At 45.4% G+C, this 23416-nt stretch overlaps 2 protein-coding genes and 1 long non-coding RNA gene across 4 annotated transcripts; all 3 read right to left on the reverse strand.

Annotated features, from left to right (window-relative positions):
- Window positions 1–1394: 1394 nt before the first annotated feature.
- Window positions 1395–15645, reverse strand: snx27a (sorting nexin 27a). Its single transcript, XM_076051514.1, has 13 exons — window positions 14828–15645; window positions 12765–12990; window positions 12327–12519; window positions 12037–12101; window positions 11314–11418; window positions 10400–10478; window positions 9946–10109; window positions 9083–9172; window positions 8054–8203; window positions 7705–7833; window positions 7186–7245; window positions 6969–7017; window positions 1395–5915 (listed from the first exon to the last, which is right to left on the reverse strand). Exons 1-13 carry the CDS (start codon window positions 15130–15132, stop codon window positions 5845–5847), a joined length of 1686 nt encoding a protein of 561 aa, XP_075907629.1. The 5' UTR covers window positions 15133–15645; the 3' UTR covers window positions 1395–5844.
- A 476-nt stretch (window positions 15646–16121) lies between these two features.
- Window positions 16122–18576, reverse strand: LOC142876953 (uncharacterized). 2 transcript variants are annotated; one of them, XR_012923757.1, is made up of 3 exons: window positions 18519–18576; window positions 17040–17776; window positions 16122–16424 (listed from the first exon to the last, which is right to left on the reverse strand). It is a non-coding gene; the product is annotated as an uncharacterized LOC142876953 (long non-coding RNA). The 2 variants fall into 2 exon arrangements; XR_012923756.1 differs by having other exon boundaries at window positions 16922–17776.
- A 2628-nt stretch (window positions 18577–21204) lies between these two features.
- On the reverse strand, window positions 21205–22856 carry LOC142877500 (protein S100-A1-like). The gene is made up of 3 exons (XM_076012184.1): window positions 22706–22856; window positions 21597–21758; window positions 21205–21495 (listed from the first exon to the last, which is right to left on the reverse strand). Exons 2-3 carry the CDS (start codon window positions 21735–21737, stop codon window positions 21334–21336), a joined length of 303 nt encoding a protein of 100 aa, XP_075868299.1. The 5' UTR covers window positions 21738–21758; window positions 22706–22856; the 3' UTR covers window positions 21205–21333.
- Window positions 22857–23416: the final 560 nt, after the last annotated feature.

The following is a 23416-nucleotide window of genomic DNA, read 5'->3' on the forward strand; positions in this document are numbered from 1 at the left end:
GAGGAAAGTGGAAAGTGGGGTCAAGTGGGGGCCGCCTCGGTCAGCATGTACAGCGTCCGAGAGGCAGCGTTAACGAAATGAGTGTTTTCACCTCAGCAGTTTCTATAAAAGCACGTCGGCTTTTATGGGCTTGCTTCCATGATTTGCATTAAGAGTTTCTTTGGTTTAAAAAAAAAAAATATATATATACATATATGTATTAGCCATTAGGCGAGGCTTTACATATATATATATATATAATGCCTCGCCTAATGGCTCCTAATGGGCTGCAAGAGGTGCTGTGAGGTTTTGACCACTGATGCCTGTTTTTCTTTTCCTGCAGGCTACTTTTTTGCAAGATCTTTATTCTTTCAGATGGAGGAAATGTGGAAAGGAAAAAGGACGCAACCCGGCCGCTGTCTGGCTCATCCTATAATTCTTGGGAAACTAAACTTTCTTTTAAAAGACAAATTGCTGTATCATCATGACATTGTCATCACCACTCTCCCATCAAATCCAATGCAGCAGCCCATTAAAAAAGGGGGTAAAAAAAGAGTTGCTTGTGAGCAGCTCCATTCTTGTGTCTGTCATTACGACCCAAACAATGTCGCTCTAAACTTATGCTTTATCTCCGACTGTGGCAGCCCGCGTGATTTACATTAAATCCTCCCACACAGACGCTCAGCAGCAGGGGGCGCTCAGCTCGTGCCTCCCCCCCCCCGCCGCGGGAGCGTTGATGCGAACCCCTGGGTTGAAAGGGGGTGCAGGAGTGAGACGACCTTGTGGTGCAGCAGCTCGCAGAGGGAATGCTCATTACAGCGTCTCATTGGGTGGCGCGCTAGCTTTAGCACCAAATTAATGTCAACGAGATAAAAAAAAAAAAATTCAAAAAGCGAAAACAAAAGGCCCGTTCGGCCCAACGGGTCCATTTCCTCCTCGTGAGATAATTGGCCGCTGTGGTTTCTTTATCACTTAGCGGAAGGCGAGCTTCTACGCTGGCCTGGTATCCTGCAATCCATAAATTGATGAACACAAACTTAATGTTTTACCAGTTAGCGCCAGGATCAATTGAAATGGCCGCTGTCATTAAAAAGGTGCCATACAATGCCCATTTCATTCTTATCTACCGTTTCATTTGGGAGCTTACAGCGCACAGCAAACAAATGCTAATTGGAAGGAGACAAGAACGAGGTGAGGGCGATGTCCCCAACTTGGGAGGGGTACCAGAGTCCCTCTGTGACATCACAGAGGGCTGCTTTCCAAAAGCACGAGAGCAAAAAGGAAGTGGGTGGTTGCCACTAAACTGGGGGATGCATTGGGGCTTTTTGTGACATCACATCTCATTACTGTCTGAAACTCTGGTTTTGTATAATACAATGGTTCATGTGCACCTCAAAAAATAAATAGACATTGCCTTTTTCCCAATATATAACTTTATTTAAAATATTGTTACATTGCATTACTTTACACAACATTTTTAAACAGTTTTTTTTAATCCATTTTTTCTTAGGTTGTTAGTAATCCTTCCTGCTGTGTTTGAGATATAAAACTCATCAGGTGTTTGTCGATGAAACTGCCAGCTTAGTTTTTTTTTAAATCAGCTAATCCTCCATACAGCTGCTAGCAGCCGTACAAAGTGAATGATCAAATGTGGCTCAAGCATGTCCCCGCCCACTATAATTTCTGTTTAAATAAATAAAAGTTTTGAGTCGGAGCAACAAGAGTGCATTTTTTTTCCTTTTTACCTAAAGAGATATTCTTTTTTCTGTCTTTTTTTAAACAACTATTTACAGGCTATGCAGACGACAGACAAACAAAGTTTTTAAACCAATGTCACCGACTATTTTTGCTGGGAGGGAAAAATCAAAACCTTTCCCCTCCCCCGTGATTCAAAGCAATTAACAGACATGAGATACACAAAGGCCAACACTCCCGCCCCCCCTCCCCTGTTTTAAAACAAACACTTAAATCTGACCCTTCCGTTACGGGCAGCCGAGGTGTCAGTCGGGTAACGCAGGAAAAAATGCCCCCGCCAGCTGGACGCTTGTTTCCAGAGGTCAACAAACATCGAGTCTACGCTGAAAAAGCGAGAAGAAAACAAAACAAAACAAAGTGAGGGGAAAAGCACTGGAGGCGAGACGACAGCGGCGGCTTCCACTTCAAGGAAGCGGACACAGAGACGCAGACGCGAGCGGCGCCGACTTGAAATGTCTTGGAAATCTTGTCAAAAAACACAAACTGGACTGAACACTGGGGGCGACACAACGGTGTCCGTCTGCGACCCTCACAAACTTTCCGAGTCTCACGCAGACATTTTCTTCTTCTTCTCCTTCATCTTCGCGCCCTGCTCGCGTTTTTTTCTTTCGCTTGTTTCCCCTCCGCCGCCCGTCGAGTCTCGCGGCGGAGTTTAATCCTCTCTGTTCTCTTGCCCCCCCCCCCGTTACAAATATAAATAAACATTCACTTTCGAGCCGAGAAGCTGTCCAGCTGCACGCCACCGCAGAACAAACAGCGGCACAAAGACTTGCGTTTTAACATTCCTGTCATCGCTCTGCCTCCACGTCGCCGCCGTTACCATGACATTTGCCTCGCACACATCTGCCAACGCTGACACACACACACACACACACACACACACACACACACACACACACACACACACACGCGCGCGCGCGCGCGCGCATCTGCCTGTGACTCAGAGCCGGAGGGGGGTGGGCTGGGGACGGGTCGGTGGGGTGGGGTGGGGTGGTGGGGGGGAATGGGAGGGGCTTGGCTGCACCTGAGCAAAGGAGAAACACACGAATGGCATCTTTCCAGCAGCCTGCCTTCACAGCAGCGCCAACAGATGGGGGGAGAGAAAAAAATATGGTGGTGGTGGAGGTGGAGGGGGGGGACCCAACCACCTCCATCCTGCTGTTTACTGGGATCAGTGGGGAGTAAGAGAGAGAAGAGAGGGCGGCGTGGTTCGCTGCCAAGGCAACTGGCGCCCCCCCCCCCTCCCCCGAACACACACCCCCACCCACTGCGATGATGAGGAGCTCAAACTGAGGAGAGCAGGAGACCTGGAGAGACTCCTCCACCTGCTGCCACCCCTCCCGCCCCCACCTGCTGCTGCTGGACCAAGCCGAGTCCAATCAATCTCTCACACCGCCATTACTTCAGCTGTCAAACGGCCCATACAGCAATCAGCACAGTGCAACATTGCTCACTCAATCCAGCTACCTGCGGTGTGTGTGTGTGTGTGTGTGTGTGTGTGTGTGTGTGTGTGTGTGTGTGTGTGTGTGTGCCTGAGACACCGAGCTACTACTGTGGGTGTGTGTGTGTGTATTGCTTTCCTCCGCATGTCAGGTGACTGAGGATGACGAAGACGGGATCTGATTCTGCACTTAATTTCGTGCCAAATGAGAGGAGAGTAGCGGAAGGGTACAGATCTCTCTCTCTCTCTCTCTCTCTCTCTCTCTCTCTCTCTCTCTCTCTCTCTCTCTCTCTCTCTCTCTCTCTCTCTCTCTCTCTCTCTCTCTCTCTCTCTCTCTCTCTCTCTCTCTCTCTCTCTCTCTCTCTCTCTCTCTCTCTCTCTCTCTCTCTCTCTCTCTCTCTCTCTCTCTCTCTCTCTCTCTCTATATATATGCGTGTGTGCGTGTGTCAGTTTGAGACGTCTCCCATTTGTCTCCATCTGTCTGACGTCTCCGCCGGCCTACAGACAGGAGCCGGGAAAATAAACCAGCCACCCACCATCTTCATTTGCTGCCTCTTGCGCAGACAGCGCCCAATCACAGCCTGAAAGCTTATCAGCAATGTCAGTGATAAACACAAGGACAAATACACGCACGCACGCTCTCAGCAGCCTCTCGGCCTGGCGCGCACGCCAAGGCAGCCGCGCTCACCGAACAGACGCAAAATTCAAAGGCGAGCTCAGCCTCAAAGGTCCCGCATTGTCCCATTTTTCACAGATTCTTTTCCGTCCTGGCCTTGTGTGAAGCCTCCTTGCAAGACAATTTTTTTTTTTCACAAAAAGACCCCACAGATCCTCAGACGACGGCGTATTTAACCCTCTGTTTGCAGCTCCCTGCAAAAAAACAATGTCTTGATGTTGGAAGGAGAGACGGAGGAACACAACAACACCACAGGGCAGTCTTAGTGGGCGGAGTCAACGCATGGCCAGGGGGGGCGTGGCGTTCAGGCCACTGACCTTGGGGAGAGGTATCCTCGCCCTTTGTGACATCACAAAGAGCAGATTTCCATCCCTGCGCTCACTAAAGATGCAGAGGAGGAGCAGGAGAGGACTTTAGTTTGCCACCGCTAGAAACCTGCACAACGTGAGACCTTCAACAACAATAATGAAAAAAATAATAGTCTTTTCACAACTAACTGGTAAACGTGTGCTCAGGATAAGGTTGTCATCATAATAACAATCGTCTGCTTTTCGATTCAGTTTTGAGGTTTGGAGTCAGTAACACAGAAGCCGTAGGAGTGAAAGGGCTCAGCGGTGGACACGGTCGGCTGGAGATCAAACTGCTTCCTTAAACTCCTTGGGGTCCCGCTGCTGTGAACAGCATGCAGAGAGAAACACAAACATAGAAGATGTAAGAACGACCATGTGCAAACACACGGAAGCTAATACTGACACGTTATTGCTGCCAACAGTTGCCTGCATTGCTGTTTGTCACGGCCACAGTCTTAATGAATGTTAATGCGCGACTGGAACTCCGAGCGGCCCGAGGGATCCCTGCATCAGCGCCTTCCCGATCCCGCTCAGCGCTCTGTCTCCCTCTGCTGTCCGGTTGAGGGAACGCCACCCCTCAAGCATGCGTCAAACTGCCCCTGTTAAAGCAACGTGTAGCGGCCGGTCGGCCGGTCAAGGGAGAAATCTGCTTCCGCTCAGCTCTCCTGACGGGCGAACCATGATCTAACACTTAAAGGGGAAACCCGGCGAGGGTTTGGTGGGGGAGCGCCACTCTGGACTTGCTCCCTTCGGACCCAAACACCGGGCCTAAAGATTACAGATTAGTAAGAGCAGCCCTAACACAAGGCGGTTAGTTTTTTTTTGTGGCGTTACATCGCGAAACAATTTTATACCCTTTTTTCTTCTTCTTAAAAATACACTAAGAAAAGTCTCTCAACACACTCAGTCAAACTTCTGCACCTCGGCACGACGGACGCCTCCGACGTTAAATGTGTGTAAAATGGCTATAATGCATAATAAAGCGGCGAGGTCATCCCTAATACAACGTCGCGTCTCGGAGCCGCTCCCTCCCTTCTTGTTTTGCACTTCGCCGCAGCTGACGAGAGTCGCTGGGCTTCCACCCTGCGGACGCCTTCCCTTTGTGCAAACGCTGCTGCTGCGATGCTGTGGAGGCCCCCCTCCCTCCCCCCGCTTCCCAACCACCCCACCCCGACCCTGACCTGTCATATCCTGCACGAGCGTGCGTATGTGTGTGTGTGTGTGTGTGTGTGTGTGTGTGTGTGTGGCGTCGCTGCCAGTGGCGTCTCCTGCCCCACATCGCAGAGCGGTGGTGTTGAGGGAGAAAAAAACAGAAGCGCTGTGAATGTTTGCAAAATGTCATGACGAGGTTGGCTCCGGGTTGTTCGTCCTTGCTCTTTTTGCTCTGTGTGTGTATGTGTGTGAGTGTGTGTCCAAGGTCAGTTTGTAAGAGTGGCCACTCCAACTTCCTCAAACATATCACTTCCTGCTTCATTTCCCACCCATCCTTCCATCCATCCATCCATCCTTCCTTCCTTCCTTCCTTCTCGGGGCACGGATCGCCTCAGTTCTCCTGTTTGTCGATGAGCGCCTTCTGGGGTGTTTGTGAGGATGCGAGTCTCTCTCTTCTTTTTTTTTTGTCTCCGAGTGGCGTTGACGGTGATTTAGGAAGTTGCAATCTCCCCTCCTAGGTGGCGCCATCCCTTCTGCTGTGTCTCCAGAGGAGGGAGGTACTCTGGAAGGAGAGAGACGGTTCAGTGTGGGTCATGGTCATGTGACTTCCGCACAGTCAGCAATGAAGACGAAGGTCTGCCTGTGACTCTTGAGCCGCGTTCAGACTGCCAGACAACATCCGATTTTCAGCCCATGCAGATTGAAACCGGACGGCTCTTCTGGAGTCTGAACAATCACAAATCACATGAAATCCCATTTTTGGGATTGAAACCACTTTCGGGAGGTTGTTTCATTCGTGGCATTTGGACAGCGTGAACAGCTCCAAACACACCGATGGGTTTTGACCGTCTCTTACGTCACTCTATGAGATGCAAGACCCAATGTGCCCCAACAGAGGGAGACATTCCAGGTGCCGCTGTCAATGATCTGACGTCACACACTGCACGCTACGCTGGACGACGCCTCCGCTCCGACGTCGTTGCTACAGCAACCTGTCAGACGGGTCAGTAATGTGGCCAGTCTGAACAGAGCCAGATCCCATTCGGACACTTGCTAAAAACAGTGTGGACAGTCAGCCCTATAAATCGGATTCGAGAAGGAATGTGATCAGAGTTAAGTTCTGGTTTTGCAGCTCTTCACTTTCCATCCCAGAGTGGTGTAGTGTAGCTCCTGATCCAGTGATCCATTCTGCCCTCTCTGATCATTCGATTTCCACTACCGCGTCTTTTAGGGCAATTTTTAAACGAAGGATTTGAGGATTTGAGGAAGGATTGATTGTTTATTGACAGGTTGGAGACACATATTACTGTGAGGCAGCACTGCATACGATGGCAGCTTTACCACATCTGTATAGCAGCCGATCACACTGACTGTAGTTGAGTGTGAACTATTTTCATCCACGCTTAAAGTTATCTCCCGCGCCTTTGTCCTTTTGGGTTTTCTGGAGTGAAAGATTCCTGCATTATTCATGAACCTGATGGGCCCTGCCAGTCAAAGCAATGCATCTGAATACATGTCACGATTTCCCTTGAAAAAAATTCGAGCACCTCAGACCTTGATGTTGGGGTTGTAGTGCAAACCCAGTACGCTGTAAAACACGACGCCCGCTGCTCACCGTTGTTGCTGCAGTTCTTGTTGTCTTTGTCCGATGCCTCTTCCTCGACCTGGCCGCAAAGAAAATAGAAGAGGTTAAGAGTGAAACTTTTCACAAAGACTATGAGGACGCCACATTGTATTATTGCGCTTGGGCAGAAAGCTAAATTTAAGCATTGAAACTTGGCAGCGAGTCACGAGGCTTCCCGGAAAGCAGGAGGATGGGAGCGGCTCCTCACCTGCTTCCTCCACTTCAGCTCACAAAAGACCCGCTCAAAGCACTCGTGCATGTAGTTAAACTGGGGAGAAACACATAGGGTTGTTAACACGGGCCTCCAAGCTTTCACTGCTCATCCTGCAGCTTGCAGAGATTTGCTTTTATGACACACAACGAGGTGGCTATAAATATATGAACGTAACACGAACAGTAAGGAAATTTGTGTTTGGTAGATTATTTCTCAGTTGTAACAATGCTTCTTGGAAATAAATCTTACATCGTTGGAAAGCCTGTGTATTGCCCAGGCTCCTGTTTCTTAAGTGAATAAATTGTTAAACTGCCAATATGTTTTGTTATTTGACTCGGCAGAGATTCGTCACATCTTTCATGGGCGAAACCCAGATATTGAGCTCTGCTGCTCACCCCGCAAACGCATGTTCCTTACAAGTGTAGCGCCGCTTAAAAGGGGAATAAACAGGCTACCAAACACTATTTTTACAATCCCTGCAAAACAAGTTGGCGCAGGTGTGCACACACTCACGTATGGAGTAAAGATCTTGACCCAACGAGGTTTCTTTTCTCCCCGGGCGTACTCGAAGCAGAAGGCCATGCCCTCCTCATCCGTGTCCCAGCGCTGCATCTCCGCCCACTCAAAAGCTATCACCTGGCTCTAAAGGGACAGAGACAGGGTGGAAAACACACCAACAGGTGTTCAATCCGAGGCCGAGCTGAGAGCGGCCAAGCTGCGGCCTTCTCCTTATGAGGCACAATGTGATGGTAACAAAGAAAACAATCCAGGATAACAGTCAACAAATCAGTCAACCCACAGGAACAGAGTTTAAACAGAAAGCACGTTAATCTATTTGAATGCAACTCATGTCAGCAGTCACCTCCAGTGCGCCGTCCTCCGTGCATGCCAGCAGCTTGAAGTGATGGATGCTGATGGCCGTGATGACGTGTCCTTTCCTCCTGGAGTCGCAGGAGCAGTGCGGGAACGCCACCTCGTTGTAGCTCTCGCATGTCCGCAGCAGACTCAGGTACTGAGCGACATTTACACACGCAGAAGAAATCGTTATTGCCGATGTGGCGACAAAAGCATGATGCCAGTATGGATATTTCAGTGTGGCGACGAGCTGCTGCAGCGAGAGGAGCAGAGCCTCGGGGAGGGAACCGCATCATTTTGCAATTTAAATCTAACATAATGAAGCCAATGTTCGGCTGAGTAAGACTTTGGACTGGATTCAGTTGGGGTGCAAGTCTCTGCTTTCCCCGGACATAATCACTAAATTTGTGCTCATGCAGTTTTTTAAGGTTGATTCCACCCCTCCCAACCCCAAACCCGGCCCAGCCCAGCCCAGCCAGTACAAATATCTGCTGTGAGGTAAATAAATATTTTGCTTCCCATTTTTTTCAGATTCAAAAGAAGCAAGCAAAAGCCAGTTAGTTGCTTGACGGCATTTGGCAAAACCAAACCAGTAAAACGCAGATCAGCGATGCCTATTTTGCGTATTTACTGGATCAAAGGCAGCTATTTTAAAAGCTGAAGGCCTGGTTGTGCTGAGTGGCTGCATGGTTGTTAATGGATTGAGATAGGTGCAAACTGATTCTCACACACACACACACACACACACACACACACACACACACACACACACACACACACACACACACACACACACACACACACACACACACACACACCGCAATTAACGCTCCGCAAACATCAATGAAAACACAGTTGTTGTTGTTGTTGTTTTTTAAAATTTGTTTACAGGAGGTGTGAAGGTGTGAAAGGAGTTGTGTTTTTTTCTTTCTTTTTTGGTAATGTTTTGGTGAAGGCTCTGGTTCACTGGCAAAGGAAAAAATAGTGCAGTCATCCCCATCCCGGGAGTGGACAAAGAGTGGTCTGTGCGACTGACCGTGGCCATCTTGCGCTGCTCTGCCAGTTTCTGCAGCTGGTAGGATTTGTCCTCCGTTTTTATGAATCCCTTCTTCACATCTTCCAGCGCCTGGGCAGACAAGACAAGAGGGGTGTGAAAGGCTTGGCACGGCGGGAGCAGATAAAAAAAACAAAAATGTTTATTGCAGGAGGTCAACGCGCCGACAAAATCATCCTTTGCTGAAAACATTTTGCTCAACATTCGCAGTGGTGAGAGCAGCTGCTCTGCTTCTTTTTAGTACGTCTGAATTTTTATTTTAAAAAATGGTGCTGTGGAAGTCAACCCGTCCATTTTCTTTGCATTCACCAGACTTTTCTTGATTTTAACTACATATTTGGATTTGAATGCAAAGTTATGCCAGTTGCAGTCCTTGCTGATAAAAAAAATTTGTGAATTGATGATCGAAGGGTTGGTGGTTTAAATCCCAGCTCCAACTGTCCAAGACACTGAACCCAAATGGGGCTGGCAGCGCATTGCATGGCAGCAACCACCCACTGGTGTATGAGTGTGTGAGTGAATGGGTGAATGAGAGGCCATTGCAAAGTGCTTGGGGTTCCCGTGAAGGTGCTGGAAAGCGCTATGTGAGTGCAGTCCATTTACCATTTACTTTACTAGCACCAATAAATAAACATAAGTAGATGTAAATGTCATGGTACGATAACACCTTGGAATCTAGATACAATTTGAAAGAGGTCAACCTTCTGCAGTTACAGTCTTTGGCTGCATATTGTTTTGCTTTCTTCCTTTTTTTTTTCTTTCCTTCCACAAATCTCTCTCGGTAGCCATTCTCGCACATTCGCGGTCAGCGCTCTGCACTTATTGTCATTACTGATGAAAGCTACCTGATGAAAGCAGTAGTGCAACGCCAGCGGGTTGTCCCTCAGCAGCTCCTCCTCCTGGAAGCTGAACAACCACTTGCGGAGCGCCAAGCAGGTCCCCGGCACTGCCGATGTGTAGTTCTGCACATAGAGCTTGTGGGGAAACTCGTTGGGGGCCAGCTTCCGCACTGCAACACATAATACGAGAGCAAGAGAGGAAGGAGGCAGTTATTAGGGGGAAAAAATGTAATAAAGTGAACCGAAAGTACACCACCTTGAGGAAAAAACGCACAAACACGCACGGCCCCGGGCTACAATTAAACTTACCAGTGGGATGATTCACTTTTTTTTTTGTGTTCATGCAATGAAGTCACCCGAGAGGCAGGTTTTCTTAGTCACGCATGTGGCAGCGGGTGAAAAATCCAAAATTCCGTATTCAAAGCAGGACTACGCATCAAACACAAGTAACGGTGCTCACCGAACGAATGGTTGATGACTTCAAAAAGGGCAAAGTAGCTGGCCATGATGCTGTCCATCCCGACCTTGAGCACCAACGCCTGCAGGAGGAGCCACGTAGGCCAGGTTAGAGAAGAAAGAGACGCAACTGGAAGCCACACGAGGACAATATGGCAGCGGCTGACGCAGAGACACCGGAATTCTGTGGCGATGTCACCGTTTTCATTTCTTGTTTGACAGATGATTGCAACTCTGTTATGGACTCTCTCTCTTGTCACTTGTGTCTCCCCTAATTGCCATGGGAACAACTCTGCACTATTGTTACTGCACTCGTCGTTAAATGGACACAAGCGTAACCTTAGAAATGCATCGCACAACCTTTATTGTAACATTATTTCACATACTCGAGTTTAACAACAAACAAAACAGCTACTTCTGAAACCCCAGACCTTATAAACAAGAACAAGCTCCCATTTTTATTTATTTATTTATTTATTTTTTTTACTGATTTTCCTAACAACCTAAGAAACCCACCCTTTGCTTAACATCAGCCACTGGTTGAAAATGGCTGGTTTAGTCATTTTATTTGACAGTACTTAACCAATCTGACCTCTTGGTACACTCCTAACAATAGCATGTGCCTTCTTTCAGTGTAAAGGTTTCATGCTACTGATAAATTCATGCAAAAAGATCTTTGCAAGAGGCTGTGACTCTATTCTAATCAGTCAGCAGTAACAGAACCCAAGTATTATAACCTTTACAATGTCAGGAAGGAAGCCAAAACAAAGTGTTCATTTTTTGCTGGAGGTTGTAAAAATACTGTGAAACAAACTATTTTCTAAAGCTTTTTAGAAATGTGGATGGTGCAGGGCTGCTTTAGTGGCGTCTGGGATGAGAAATAAACAAAGTGAACACAACAGAATTCATTCTGCCCACCTGGTACACCTGGTCAGTGGTGCTGTTCTTTCGGACTCTGACGGAGATGGTGGTCTTGTCTGGCAGCGCTATGCGCAGCTCTACATCTGTCACTCCATTGTAGTTCTGTGAGGAGGAGGACGCACAATGAGGGCGGACTCGCCATGTGCTGTGAGGACACACGCTTGTCTCTGGCCAGCGTTACCAGAGAACCACTGGATTTGATGAAGACAAGACGCCACAACCCCGGCAAGTTCTATTAGAGACGCTAATGAGGTCAAACCCGTTCTATTGAATTTCCCTCTGCTGCTGCTGCTGCTGCTGCTCTGCCTCAGATCATTTGGAGGGTGATGCACTTAGCTTACATCATATTGCCTCTTCTGCTTAAATTCAATACAATCACGAATGATTGCCCACAATCAAATTTTTATATGACGAGACCTGGATCTCAGAACTACTGACGGACATTTATGGTCAGTAGGTGTATAATTAATGTATGACTTTATATAACTTATAACAAACAACAAGAGATAGAAAATTAATTTAAAAAAATGTTAATTAGAATTGAATCATCCTCTGCTGAATGGTTATTTTGTCATTTCACCACATAGCTATGAGAATTGACTATTTAAACATCCAGTTATATCTCTTTCTATCTTAATAAGCTCTGCAACACAAGCATTATAAATCATTGCACGTGAAATAAAAGTGCACGGAAATTCACCCACAGACTGAAATGCTTACCTCATCGGATTCAGAGAGAAATTCCTGTATTATGTCACTTTCCCCGATGACCCTGACGGAGCACACTAGTGACAAATAAAGAGAAAGACAGGAGAGAGGAAATCAGGGAAGAGTGGAAATGTCATTAAAGTCTAAAAGCTCCTTGTTAACTGTGTTGAAAGACTCAGTAATTCTTCTGCGTTTTTTTCTTTTCTTTGGTATTTATAGACATTATGTTATGAAACCTATTTGATGGATATAACCAGGCGACCCACTGAGCTCTGTGCAGTGACCTTTCTGAGCTGGCCTACCTCGCTCCAGATATTCTTCCAGGCCTCGGCGGCGTGCGTCCAGCTGCTGCTCCGACAGGGAGAAGGGCCATTTTCCTGGAAGTTTCGGGAAGTTGAAGTTGGAAAACTCTCTCTTTAGGTTCTGGTTCAGGATGGCGAACTCCCGGTAGCGCTTGGAGCAAAGTTGTCTGCCTGACATGTACACGTTGTACACCTGCAGTAAGTGGAGATGAATATGTTGCAATTTTTCCTTTCAACTGCTGTAATGTGAATAGAATTATTTTTAATGAAAAGATTACAAACTGAACAAGTTCAGTGTTGAAATAAAAGTTTTGAGACACGCAAGTTTAAGAACTTTAACTCTAAAAATGTAATAAAGAAAAATGCACAAATGTTGCAAAAATAACAGGCAAACTCCATTCAAGTTGACAGAATGTAAGAGACGACGGGAGCACTCACCACAAACCTCTCGGAGTGCTGCTCGACATGTTTGCAGGTGGGGATGGAAATAGGCACTGCCTGCTTGTCGCTGTAGTCATAGCTGGGCTGGACATCTTCGGCTCCCTCCAAACCGTCAGCCTCCTGGGACGGAACGGATAAGACGGCCAGAACCAGCTCCTTCTCCCCGGCACGGATCAGGTCCACCACCTGCTTATGGGTGGCACCTTCCACACTAACGCCATTCCTGGGAAGAAAGGAGGAGGGATAAAGAGGGATCAGGTTTTGTTTTTGTGTTTTCCTTGAGCTTACTGTAAATATTATTTTCACTTAACAAACTTGGGACAATTGGGTTAAATCAATCAAAAAAGTCTGACTGAATTCAACCAGAATGCAACCTCTATACCAATTCACAACCAGCTCATTCCTATTCGCTATCGATGCAGTGTGATACATCCCATATTTGGCCTTACTGCAGCCAGATGGCAGGAGCATCAGGTGTCCCTGCTAATTCCTGAGAAACAGCAGGAGGACAGACAATGCAGAGAGGATCAAGAGAGCATCAGCCAGAGCACAGGATTGATAACTGTATGGAATTAATCAATTTCTTGCCCTCCCTGACCCTTCCCCCCCTTTTTTTGCTATCTGGTCGGAAAACAGATAAAGGTACATAATAACGACGACAACAACAACAACAACTCACTTTTTTTATCAGCAGGCTGGAAAAACTGGTAAATGACAGAAAGGTTTAAAGGGTAAAACGCATGTGATAATTGTCACTCAATCCTCTGCGGCCCACTGCTAAGCCTCACAAAATCTTAGCACATGCCTCAGGAATGCACAGAGGTACTCAACATGTTCAATGGCTTTAAACAATTAATCAATTTATCAGTATGAACTCTTCTCTAATTTGGTAGTAGGAACACATGACCTGCACCAATGCAAATGCACAAAGGCATGGTGATATAAGATTTTTTTTTTCCTCAAATCACCAAGCTGGTTAGCAAGTCACATGATGGGCAGTGGTCCTGTCATATGACCAGGAGAAATGCAACTTGCTTAAATTGGAAAAAAAGAGTTGCTGCCAGCGGCTTTTTCTGATGTCTCAGCAACACGTTGAAGCTGGGTTCCGCATTTTCACTTGACTTCGCACCTCCGCTGACTGTCGCATTTTAAACCAATATGATGTTGACGGTATACCTTAGTTACTTGGCCATTAAATGTACATAGGTGTCAATGAAATCAACCAACTTGACAGACTATAATTAGGTTGGTTCAGTGGGGCCTCAGCAGAACTTAAGAAACTGGCTGGACTTTTACTCTTGTTATGTTCTATCTGATTTAGCCTTCTGATTAAAACAGTTTGCCCATTAACCATAACAGAAAACAGTAACAGAAAAAAACATCTGCACTTTCTAAAAAAACAAAACAAATTCCTCCAAAGTCCAACTGAAATTTTTGCAAAAATAAATAATTTATAACACTGAATTATAGACTATTGAGTTATGTTTACTAATTAAAGGGGAAGGATGTAGAAGACATGGAGAGGACCTCCTTGACAGGTTGCAAAACAATCACGTAACTCATCAAATTAGGTGGCTATGCGCTTTCGGCAAATTAGCGCGCACACAACTTATTTCTTGTTGAATAAGCAACGTCGCGGTTCGTGGCTTTTACTTTTAAGTGAGCAGCCAGCCTAGAATGATCTGCGCTTCGAGGGGAGGCTAGCTAAACACGGCGTTAGCTACCTGGCTAAAGCTAATCAACATGCACAGGCTGTAGTCCAACTTATGTAAGCTGGTTAGCTTCCCCACTTACAGCTAGGCTAACCCCGCTAGCGCAAGCCCAAAGTGAAAGTCTAACACAAGCGAACGTTCAACCGGGAGCTATTAACCAGGAGTGAGACACACACACGCATACGCATCCCGGTTTGGTTTGCTCAACTGGCTGCTACTTGAGTTGCACAAGCACGGCTTTACCGCCCGTACTGTTACACTCCACATTGCTAACCTGCATCGTATTCCCATGCTTATGATAACCTCGCTCTTTTCGCAGCCCTGCGCAGAGACAAAACGTCGACTCACACTTCCAGAATCCTGTCACCCTTCGCTATCCCGGCTCGGTCCGCCGCGCCGCCGGGCAGCACGGCGCTGACATGCTGAAGGGGAGCGTACAGCTCCCCGTTGATACTCCGCAGCTGTCCGCCTTCGCTGACCTGGCCGCGAACGTTGAAGCCATAGCCGGACTCTGACTTGACGATGCGCACCATTCGCGGCCCCGACGTTACCGTGGTAGTGCTGTGGGCCCCCGTGCTCGCGGGCAGACCCTGCACCGGACCGTTTCGGGATGCCGAAGTCGACCGGGAACCGTCGTCTCCTACATCCGCCATCTTATCCACAGGCCCCAGCCCCCCTCTTTTTTTTTCTGCTCGGCGTCTTCCAGCAAATTCAAAACAACACTCGGTCTCTGTCCCTCGGTGGCTCCATACACCGACTCGCTCTGTTGTTGCTACCCGCCCCTCTGTAGCGTCACGAGACACGGCAACACAACGTGATCAGCCGGGGGCGTCACCCCAAGGCCGCCCGATGCCAGAACTACGATAAAAGATCACAATCGGACATTCAAGTTCTGGAGCTATTGCTCTTGTAACGCCACAACATGATCATTGTTTCTTTAATTTTGACAACTTGTCATACCGCAACCGTGTACTGTACTGACACCATCGTTAGATGTAACGTTGGCAGGCAGTCTACACAACCTAACTTTAATCTTGACTGGAACTATACACCTCTTTCATGTTCTTGGAACGATTCACATCTGTACCGTAGTGAAACCAGAAGATTGAATAAATCGACTAAAATGCTTAACTTATTATCATCAACGCACAATGTAGCAATTATTGACTTGATTGTATTCTAAGTTAAGCTTGAAAGTTCAAGACGAATATTTGTAAATTTGAAGGTGCCCCACTATTATAAGACCAATCAGGAAATATTATATTGCGCTACTCGAAGTCTGCTTACCTACCTGCCTTACATACCTGAAGTGTACATCACAATCCCAAAACTGTACCCCTTTTCACCGGCCTGCCATCATGTCGTCTGCCTTGTCATATTGTCATATTGGCCAGTTGAGGTTCCCCTCAGCTGGCCTTCAACAGATGAATCACCGCTTTTCATATTCATTTGTGTTGTCGTTGTTATTAGAAAACTGTTCTTTCTATATTTCTGTGTGTGTGTGTGTGTGTGTGTGTGTGTGTGTCCCTCTGTCTGTCTGTCTGTCTGTCTCACTCTCTCCCTCACACACACACACACACACACACACACACACACACACACACACACACACACACACACACACACACAGACAAGGCAAGCATAGAGACTCAGTGTTTTATTTGATCTCCTAGCAGCATTACAATAGACTTTGTGATGTCATGCTACTGTAGCAGTGGTCATTTCATTAATTGCTTTATCAAATCGCCCGTTGGTATTTGGAGCGGTTCTCTTATTAGTATCCGTTTTCTAGTGATTCCTTGAAAGCTCATGCCTGGATGATTAAAGTATTCATGGTATAACGTAGTCATCATGGAAAGGTCATATACGCTTGAAAGATGATGAGTTGGTCTCCATTTGCATCAAGTTCCTGCATGGTTGATAACAGGGAGTCCTTGTCGACTTCCTGCAGATTAGAAAAGGGTTCGCAAAGAGTGGAGGATTCAGGTCAAGTTAGGGGAAGAGTGATGAATCAAATATCATACCAATAACATTTATCTGATATTAAAAGCAAGTATAAATTATTTAACCAAATGTGGACACCAAGGATTCATCAAAAATTGTGTAACTGGCCCTCATCCAAAGACAGTGATAGAAACATCCGGGCAAGTGACAACAAGTTGAACACCACACCTACTGTGATTACAGGGAAGAATATAAGACAGAATCAAACATGCGATGAAAGTATCTTTGAAAGATCATTAAATTGGCCCTGCACCACAATTTAAAGGTCAGCAGAATTATTTGAGCAAGTGGCAACAAGCCACACCATTGTATGATTGAATAGACTCAAGAATGTTACCTGGTGGTAACTGGAACTGGAAGTACGTGGAAAGAGTCCAGTGCAGTGAAGTTTTCACAAGTAAGAGACAGAAGTTGCCAACAGCTCAAAATAAAACTTACCTTATATTAAACAAAACCCACATCAAAACATTGGTTGTCGACAGAATCTCATCGGTAACAACGCTGCGGTGCAGTTGACTAAATCAAATTAAAAATACATTTTTACTTTTCTACTCACTGAAGGTGATTGGGGAAGGGAGAGATAACTGAGGGAACTGTGACTGAGAACTCCAAGTGTGAGATGCTTTCTACTCTGTTGTTCACTCCTCCCTCTAGAAAAATGTGTCCCTTTCACACCAGATAGGTGTGTCAGAAGTACTGAGTTAGAATGTGCCATCTCCTGTTTTGCCATGTTCTTAATAGTGTTCACATGCACATGCACATGCACACTCATGCATACACACACACACACGGACAAAAAAAGCTTCGGAGAATCAGTGTTTTATTTGATCACTTTGCAAGCATCATTACAATAAGCTGCTTGTGACATCATGGCAGCCCAGTGAGCAGCGTGTCTTATTGGCTTTTACGTTGACTGATGTCGATTGAACCGCCAAATACACGATGGATGACGAGAGTCAGGTTCAACACGATCACAACAAACTCTTTGAAATCCAATTTTTCATCTTTATTCAGGTCTATGTCCGCCATGACCTTGTCCACAGCATCCTTTTCATTGTCTGCCAACTTCAAAAGTGGGGAAAAAGCATAAAAATCAGAACAGGCCCTGGTACAGCAGAGTTTAAATGAGCAAATAGGATAGGTTTCTCAACCCGGTACAGTCTCCAAGTTGCTCTTTAAGCAGCAGTCCCAGCTCTTCTTTACTGATGGTATTGTGGTCAGCATCAGTGCTGGCATATTTTTGAAAGCATAGAAAAATCTGGGCGATACCTTCGAAGATGGACATGATGACACCTGATTAAAATGCAGAGAAGAAATTGAAGTGTAAATTTTAATTTAATGTAATTTTTTTTTGATAAAATCTTCATGCACTTATGAAGATGAGTTGAGTCAGTATCATCTAGATACAACGTTAAAATCTGTTTAATTTACCAACTCCACTGTCTATCACAGGCAGTCTTTGTCTTTGTGGCATATTAAAAAAACAACAACAAACAAACCTGACATTAAAGAAAAAAAAAGAGCATTTGTCAAAGGTCACCATCCTGGCCCTCATTCAATGACCATAGTAGATATATGAGAAAGTTGTGACATCTTGAATACCATGCCAATTGGGATTATGAGCCAAGAAGCAAAAGTAAAGGATTTATGAAAGGTCATGAAAAAAGGTCCGCCCAGAAGTTTAACAGACATATTTGAGTAAGTGGCAACAAGGCTTTCAAATCAGTGGCCACTTTCATGCTCTTCTTGCTTTTAATGACAGCCATGCAGTAGTTTGGTATGTGCCAACCTGGCTAATCTAAAAAAAACAAAACAAAAAACATGCCACAGATTTCATGAGGAACAGAGAGAAAGTTACCAACATCTGACAATAAAATTGCCCCAGTTGTAAAATAAAACAACATAAATTAAAAAGATAAATGAATACATGTTAATTTCACAGAATATCCCAGGTGAGAACAATGTGTTGCACAAGACAAAAGTAAATTAATAAAACCTTAAAAATAGCAAATACCCGGCAAGCTTTTCTACTCACTAAAGGTTGTCAGTGAAGGAGCTGGTGAAGGAGCGAGTGAAGGTGTGTGACACAGGAGCCGTTGTGAGAGAGAATTCGAAGTAAGAGATGCTTTATACTGTACCACACCCTTGAGCCTGCCCTCTGAAATAATCCACCCGGACCAGCAACTATCACTCCAACCTCTGTTCACACATTCCTATATACAAGATAGATGTTAGTATAATCCACTTCCTTGACAAAGATATGTGCCCAGAAACTAAGGTTTAAGTTACTATGTGCAAGTTTTGAACAGTTATAAAATACACTAATAGTCTAATGATGCCTTATACGTTACCTATAAAAACAGCAAAATCAGCCACAATTGCACACACGACACACCTATTGTTGGTTTTATTACTGAACATTTAACACACTGTTGTAATATTTTTTCATCAGTGTTTGATTAATCTCAGAAGCACTTAGCGGATCATGGTGAAATATTAAAGGAAAAAACAAAACAAAACTACATTTCTTTACCATTTCAATATCAAGAGTTAAAACATAAATGTCCTAAATCTGAACTTGTCTGTTTATCAGCAACTTCCATAAATAGCTTGTTTTTTTATGTACTAGTCTGAAACGGTCACAGACCTGATTGTGTCCTCATATCACTGCATTCTTGTGATGGTGGCTGAGACTCAGAGTCATGCACTAAGAATGTTAGGACAGGACTCAGCCCTATGGCAACTCTGTGAATCTTTGTATGTATCTTTGTGCGTGCGCATGTGGTATTTGTGTGGCGTTAAAAAAGGTAATTACAAAGGGGATCTACATCCAAGTCCATTCAATATATTAAATTTCATTCAAATGCATGTTGATAAATTTCTTTGCTAGTATGAGAAAAAGTTTCCTCTTTTTTGTCCATGGAAACCAAAAGACCTATTGTGTGCAGCCGGGATCACAAGGTGTCCTCTGCATTACTGGCAGGCCTGTTTTCAGAACTTCTCCAACCCTCTGCTAAACCTCTGCAATCTGCACCATCTAGTGGTAAGACAGAGGTGCACTGACAGGGGCGCAGAAACTCAGGCCTGATTTCTCGAAACAACCGTGCTGCGTAGGTCCCATAATATAGCTACTTTCAGGGCAGCATGTTTGACAGCAGACATCTTTGAAGCATCCCAAAAAGACCCCAAATAAAAAAAAGCGTATCTAGCCCTCTGTGCACAGCCTCCTGCAAAAACACTGGAAACAAATCTCATTAGGGTTAGTTACATTTACTGTGATGAAACAAAGAAGTAATAATCTTGCTGTAATTTTATTTTCTAACCGTGAGAATAACATTTATTTAAGGACTAAGGTCTAAGTCTGTCTGACTTGCCCCCACCCCCACAACCCTACGCGCGAAACCCTTTTATAACAGTGTCATCAGAAAAGAATAGCAAAGTCAAATTTTTATTTCTTAGGTTGGCTTGAAGCTTGTTTTCTGACTGGCAATGTGTTTATTTTACCCTGCATACATGTACAAGTTCCACTAAAACACACACACTGAGTTGCAAAGGGTGGACATTCAAACTGGAGGTCCACAAGACTGGCAGAGGGTTATCTCAGCTTATATGTTGCTGCTCAGTGAACAAGCTGCACCCTGTCCTTGTTGTTGTTGCAGCTCTCACTCATATATGTCCTTCCCCTCCCTCCTCTTGCCCCTTAGAAAATGATGACTGCACAGTGACAAATACACAAGACGTACTGTATGTATAGAAAAATATGCCGCTATTGCTTGAAAAGGGCTTTAAAGAGGGCTTTTAAAACAACACAAAAGAAGGCAACTGAGATAAATAAAAATGCATGGTATAACTCTCTCAACCATGGGCCAGATGGGTGTGGCTGTGCAAACTGTGAGAACCAACACACACACGTACACACGGTTACCTAGCAACATCAGTTTTCGGTGTTTTGCAATCATCAACTGGTATGCCACAGACTGAGTCCCGGCCAAGTCGGTGTGTGCAAGACTCAGGAGCTTTGTCAGACTGGCGCGTCCTAAGTTTGGTCTTTCAGGCAGACCCAGGCAGGAACCCTCACTTAAACTTAAACACTTAAACTGCATAATGCCGAAATTACAGACAGAGCATGAACAAGGGGTGCAGCCTGGGCAGATACAGAATCAGAGGCGAGGAGAAAAAGAGTTGGAAGGACGAGTGAGCCTGGAGGAGGTTAGTCTGCTCAGCGTCCAACTTCCAGCAGACATGCAACACAATGAAAAGTATTCAGTGGAAAAATAGTGCCGCACTGATCTGTTGTACCCCATGACTCACAACATGCACAATGGCTCATGGCTGTATTTTCATTTATTTATTATTTTAAATTCAAATACAACTTTATTGACCTGTTTACCTGACTTATGGCGTCTGTGTGGTTTTCACCTATGGAGACATAGCTGTTGAAACGTCTTCCCTGTTTGTCTGTGTTTTTCTTTTGAGTCACATCTCTGAAAATGCAGAGGGGCGTGTCCTCTGCCTGTAATACTGTTCACATTCCTCAGAGCAGTGATAAAAGGAGCGTTATCACAAGGACAGGGAGAGGCTCACCTGCCCTTTGACACTTCGAATGAAATGCAAATGGAAAGAGTAGAAAACTTTGCCGGCTGCGCTGGAATGGACGAACATGACAAACAGTACACACAGAGGTGGCAAAGAGCAAGAAAAGTCACTTCACAAACCACATATTGCTTATGATAAATTTTTCAGGTTATTTATTTTTTTACTACAAAATTTGAAATGGGTTTTGGATCCTTCAAGTGTCTTCAGCCTCCTTTGCTTGATTTTCTTTTTCTTTTTTCTTCTTCTTTTTTTTTTTACTTCTTGGACATCTTCTTCATGTGCATCTGATAGCACTGCTCACAAGCAATGGACAGTCCAACAACCAGAGAAACAAACTCTTCAAAGTCCACCTGGCCGTCGCAGTTGGTGTCCAAGTCCTTCATGATTTTGTCTACGGCTGCAGGGTCCTTCTGAGACTGAGTGTGAGGGAGAGAGCAAGACGGGCAGAAAAGTAAAGTCACCGCTAAAGCACGAGTAAGAACAGGTGTGTGCGCGTTCATGTCTGAGCCCGTCTCACCCTGAGGAAGTTGGAGAGCTCGTTCTCCATCAGCTCTCTCAGCTCGCGCCGGCTGAGCGTGCCATTCCGGCCCTCCCTGGAGGCATAACGGTGGAAGACGGTGATGAGCGACTCCATGGCGGTCTCCAGTTCTGAAGGCATGGCTGCTGTTGTGTCGTTGAGCTGCACAGAGACAAACATCAGATGCAGACAAAGGTGCTGGATGTGCTGACCAATGGCATTGATTTCATTCACAGTGGCGGACTGGGACAACTTATCGAGAGTCTGTCCCATCCTGATGACCTTATCTAGGGACTGTGGGGATGTTGGATCCTGAGCTGATCATATTGGCGTAAAGTGAAACCCGTGCTTACATGGAACACAGGAATGTGCCGCCTGGAGTGAGGAATACTGAGGATTAAAAGTATTTGGCCAGTTCTCTGACTATGACTGCAATAAATATAGCTGGGCAAAGCCACGCCTACTAGTGAGCAAGAGAGACGACCTGTAGTCATGGACTCGGGATGAAAACAATGACGAGGCCGTGTCGGTTGCTATAGGCTCAGAAAGAGAGAAGTGGGGAGGAAAATCCTAGTTGTGAGTGTGTGTAATTGCTGCAGCTGAGTGGGATGGAAAAACGTTGTCACAGCCCCAAAATGGTCGGAATAGCATGAAGGCATGCAAGAGAGCTGAGGAGTGGGTGGAATATGTGCATGCCCACCAAGCTGAAACACACCCAATGCGAGTGTAGCTAGTCAGAATTACGTAACGGTTCAGGGAGGAGGATTGTGAAGTTGTGGAACAAATAAAACCTGAAATAAATCTACGCATTAAAATAAAACCAATAAAAGCAAGTAGGGAAAAGTTGTGAAAATGGTTGCAAAACATGTACACAACACAACACAAGCACTACAATGAATGGACAGTCCTTTTGCTTGAGTAAAGCAAAACAAAAAGGCCAACTTCTACAAAAGTAACCTACAAGGACATGTTAAAAATCTAACTTGAGATCCTGAACACAGGAAAACATTCTTACAGTTCAATATGACATGTCTCTCTACATGAATTTCACAGCAGTTCAGTCCAGAAATAAGAAAAGCCAACGAGACAGGAGGCGGTGGGCTTCTTACCGTGCAGGGCTGGGACGTGACTCGGGGCAGAAGGAGAAGAAGTGTTCAGAGGTCGGGAACAAAGTGCTGTGTGGATTTATACTCAGGCGCCGCCCCGACCGCTGAGGAAAGAGGGGGTGTGAGTCAGTGTGGACACAGAGGAGGACCACGTAGTTCAGCAACAGAGCGACATGTTGAAGTAACCTCCTCCCTGTAAAAGCGCCGCAAACCCCCGCTATACACGCTAATATTCATTAACGAGTAACGGAAAGTCTATTTATGGAGGAAATGATGACTTAAAAATGTGTCAAAATAAAAAGTGTACGCCATAATGATGTTTGTGTTGAAGCGCCATTCAACAATAACAGGTCGCAAAGACTAACTGCAATGGCCGTAATAATGATAATAGTAAAAATAAATATTATTTTCAATGTCCTCGCTAGTTTGAGTTGAAGTGGACACTGGACTCTAGCGGTCAGACTGTAGCATTACAAAGACCGCTTGCACTGCCCAGGGGCTATGGATGATTTTTCTAGCCTTAAGGTATACATGCGCGTTTGAACTTAAACGTGCTTATCATTTAATATATTTACTGATAACTGGTTAATGCCAGCGTGCTTGCAAGTGATGTGGAATTTAAAGTAGCATTTTCATTTTATTTTTTATTTTTTACTACACAGGGAGTCCTCCATAAAACATGAAGTTCAGAAGATTTGTCAGAATTTGGGAGAT

This window comes from Nelusetta ayraudi, unplaced genomic scaffold (assembly GCF_046127955.1).
Source record: "Nelusetta ayraudi isolate G7.1 ecotype Tasmania unplaced genomic scaffold, CSIRO-AGI_Nayr_v1 ptg000135l, whole genome shotgun sequence".
Classification (NCBI taxonomy): domain Eukaryota; kingdom Metazoa; phylum Chordata; class Actinopteri; order Tetraodontiformes; family Monacanthidae; genus Nelusetta; species Nelusetta ayraudi.